Source organism: Toxorhynchites rutilus, chromosome 2, assembly GCF_029784135.1.
Source record: "Toxorhynchites rutilus septentrionalis strain SRP chromosome 2, ASM2978413v1, whole genome shotgun sequence".
NCBI lineage: Eukaryota > Metazoa > Arthropoda > Insecta > Diptera > Culicidae > Toxorhynchites > Toxorhynchites rutilus.
The window spans coordinates 33,882,633-33,886,457 of record NC_073745.1 but is presented as its reverse complement, the minus strand read 5'-3'; the positions used below and the strand labels follow the sequence as shown (position 1 = coordinate 33,886,457).

The 3,825-nt window shown below is 41.5% G+C and overlaps 1 protein-coding gene across 1 annotated transcript; it reads left to right on the top strand.

Moving 5' to 3' along the window:
- Positions 1-411: 411 nt before the first annotated feature.
- On the top strand, positions 412-1,551 carry LOC129765653 (putative nuclease HARBI1). The gene is made up of 2 exons (XM_055766061.1): positions 412-681; positions 754-1,551. Exons 1-2 carry the CDS (start codon positions 412-414, stop codon positions 1,549-1,551), a joined length of 1,068 nt encoding a protein of 355 aa, XP_055622036.1.
- Positions 1,552-3,825: the final 2,274 nt, after the last annotated feature.

Sequence of the window (3,825 nt, the reverse complement as noted above, 5' to 3'; positions counted from 1 at the left end):
CATTCACGACGTAAGCAACTATCGTTCAATTTCAATACTTCAATACTGTTTGTCGAAGATACTCGAAAGCATGGTGCACGATGCCATATATGAGTCCGTGCATCACGTCATCGCCGAAGAACAACATGGTTTTGTTAGAAAACGTTCTACAATAACGAACCTAATAGGTCATATGAATAAAATGAGTGCTTTACTTGACTTCACTCAAATTCGCCTGTCAAAGCATTCACTCAAGCTTTTGCTCACATCCGTATGATAAAAAACGAAAATTGAGTGTTTACTTTTCGAACATCACAATTCGTATGAAACTCCGAAAACTTTGACTGTGCCTCTAAGCAGACTCAGACCGCACTTCGCAGGGGATCGTTTGGTGAATTACGTAAAATTTAAGTTTATAAGGCATGCATCAAAATGTACTCTTGGGATTTTGTTAATCTACCATTTCAACCAGTTGTCGATGTTGATGGTATTCATACGAGAAATCGCGCAATAAAAATATACAAAGGGAGACGCATAGGTGACGATGACAATTTCAAGCAACTATACAGATTCTCCTGCGAAAACGTTGATTATTTAGCACAAAATTTCTTAGGAAACGACAATGAAACTAGAGGTGGAGCTCTCGGGGACATCCAGCGAATGAAATGTGTCTTGCGTTACTTGGGAGACCCCGGAATTCAGGTAATCTAATTATAAATAATAGATAAAATATTAATTATTGTCATTAATCTTTAAAACCCAAATATATTTCAGGTTGGAGTTGGAGAGAATCTGGGTATCCACCAAACAACGGTATGCAAAACTGTATGGGCTGTGTGCAAGGCAATTATTATCAAAGCCAACGATTGGATTCGTTTTCCACAGACGACACAAGAACTGGAACATGAAAAGAAAGTCTGGTTGTCTAAACATCGAATGCCCGGTGCAATCGGGGCTATAGATTGTACCCATATCCTGATAAAAAGACCCAATATCTACAAGGATGAGTTCATTAATAGAAAGGGGCTCCATTCTTTCAACGTACAAGCGACCTGCAATGCCAAAGAGATTTTTACAAGCATTGACTGTAAATGGGCTGGTTCCGTTCATGACGCTCGTATATGGCGGAACTCCGAAATATTTAAAATTATGCAGCAAAACGGATCCGGTGCTCTACTGTTGGCTGAGGAAGCATACCCTTTAGCACCGTGGACGATGACCCCGTATCGAAACCCAGTAACTGCTGGCCAAAAACAGTACAATAAGATACATACTCAAGAAAGAGTTATTATTGAAAGATGTTTTGGTCAAATAAAACAAAGATTCCCTATTCTGCAATCTAAGGTACGCGTGAGCACTGAGCGTATTCCTAGAATGATTGCAGCTTGCTTCGCTTTGCATAATGTTGCAAAATATGTTGATGATACTGACTTCGAACCATATTCAGATTCGACCAATTGCGAAATAAATCAAAGTTCGTTCGGAATTTCTGACACGGCTGCAAACACAGTACTGCAACGTGGAAAACAACGTCGTGATGCTATAGCTTCGTTTCTATTAGCCAGAAATTAGAGCGTAAGAAACAAAAACCGGTAATAACTGTGGAATGTAACTCGATCACTATAAACTCAAAACCAAATTAGGCCGCCATGCTCGCCGCTATGCAATTGGAAACCATGTGAAATCATTGAAAGTTTCTATCGATGTTTCATCAGAAGACTATGCAATTAAAATGTTTTCAATTTTTCTTTAAGAATATATGAATACCTTAAGTATTGAATAACATAATATTAACTACGTTCGTTTTTATAATATAAACATGCATTTTTGATATTCGTAACAAGTGTATTGTGTATTGTCATTTTTAAAAATATCCGTTTACATTACTCGTCCACACACACGCATGTAGGGGACACTTTTTCCAGTGTCGTCCCTTTCTTCGGGAGGTCCAGATTACTGAACTTCACACACTCCCATTCACCGCATTCCAACTTCACTTTTGCCGGATCAAACACGGCTTCCGGTTCAGTTTACTGTTCTAGAAACCGCTAACACAAACGGGAACACTCCTCGATTCTTGGAACCGAATTCTCTGGAAACTATCCGGGCGGTCGGAAAAATATATTTAAAAAAAAACAATGTTTAAAAGTGACTGTCTTCGACCGTGTCTATTTTATTACTTTGCTCTTAACAACTTTCATCTTACCAACTAATTATTCGTACAAATTCGTCGATACTGATCGCCCTGCTGATGTCATCGCAAGCAAGCGTAATAGAACGAGCAGCAGCTCTCCTGCTCATTTTGCACCTCCCAGGATAAGTAAAAGGATCAGAACTGATGCCTCTGTCAACACATCGGATCAGACCATCGTAAATCGAGCTTCTGCGAACTTTCCATCCAGTAGAGCCGAGTCTGGCAAACATCAACCTACCGGTTCTTCAATACACAAGAGGCTCTCCAATTCAGCTCCTGTTCTATTTTCATCACGTACAAAAACTACCACGCCTGGAACTCGGAATAACAACTCAGTTCAGCCGATTTTGTCCACTGTCAATGGTAAGACTCCTGCTAGTATATGTCCGGCCGTAGCCAGGCAAGATACTACACCACTGATTTGTGATTCCATTATGCAGACATCACCTGTACCAGCTCCCCCGCCAATTGTTACCAATCATGTGAAAGAAAAGAGACCTGCCAAAGACGATCGACGTGAATGGATTGGTGCTATTTCGTCAGCGTCATCACAGCCTCGCAATATTTATAGCCAACGCCCAGTGGCCTCAACGAGTTCAACTGTTCCAGCATCCACCACACAACTACCCAAATCAAGACGTCAGCAGATCATATTGAGTGATCACCACCCTACACCTCAATCGACGAGAACTCAAGGGTTAGTAGTTAGCTCTGGAAATTCATCTTGTATCACGAATATTGCGAAAACCGTACCCACGACAACCCCTCCTCCGCTTTTCGTTGCTCCTCCAGCGAAACGCGCGAACTGGTTTTATATCTCTCGTTTCCTGCCTCACGAAACCTGTGAGAACATAATATTATATGTTTCTAAAAAATGCAAGTGTGAACCAAACCTGGTTAGGTGCCACAAACTACTACGTCAGAATAGAGAGGATAGTAGACCGATAACCTTCCTGTCATTCAAATTGAACGTGCCTGAATCGGTGGAAGGCTTTGTCTGTTCCAAGAACTTTTGGCCTGCTGGTATTTCGATCAATCCTTTTTTAGAACGATCAGCAACTCGGGCTCGTCGCAACCCCACCTCTCCTCTAACACAAAACCAACACAAATTCCAAGAAGAATATCAACAACTTCCAATCGGATCTCCTGCTCGATTGCTACCACCAACCATCCTAGAAATGCAGCATGCAGCAGCTCTCCCTCGAAGAGCCCCTCGTCCAACACCGCAATACGTAAATCCACCGAGAACCTCGCTCGTGTAGATAATCAACTCTTGCTTTACTATCAGAACGTCGGCGGCATGAACAGTACTATTGCAGACTATTACCTAGCCTGTTCCGATGCCTCTTATGATGTGTTCGCATTCACAGAAACGTGGCTCAACAATAATACATTGTCACAACAAATTTTCGGTTCTGCGTATACGATGTATCGCTTAGATCGATCCATTGAAAATAGTAGTAAACTTATTGGCGGTGGAGTTTTGTTGGCAGTAAACTCAAAATTCGTATCACGAGAAATTTTCCATCCAGCCGGCCGTTCTGTTGAGCAAATATGGGCAGCTATTTCGTTGTATAATCGAACGATGTACCTTGGTGTCGTTTACATTCCTCCTGATCGTACCAATGACTCGGTGGTCATTAATCAGCATA

Bases quoted from the DNA above. Each gene is read 5' to 3' on its own strand.
- LOC129765653 (XM_055766061.1), top strand. From the start codon at position 412: ATGTACTCTTGGGATTTTGTTAATCTACCATTTCAACCAGTTGTCGAT. The intron at 682-753 runs GTAATCTAATTA...AATATATTTCAG, and splicing joins TGGGAGACCCCGGAATTCAG to GTTGGAGTTGGAGAGAATCT.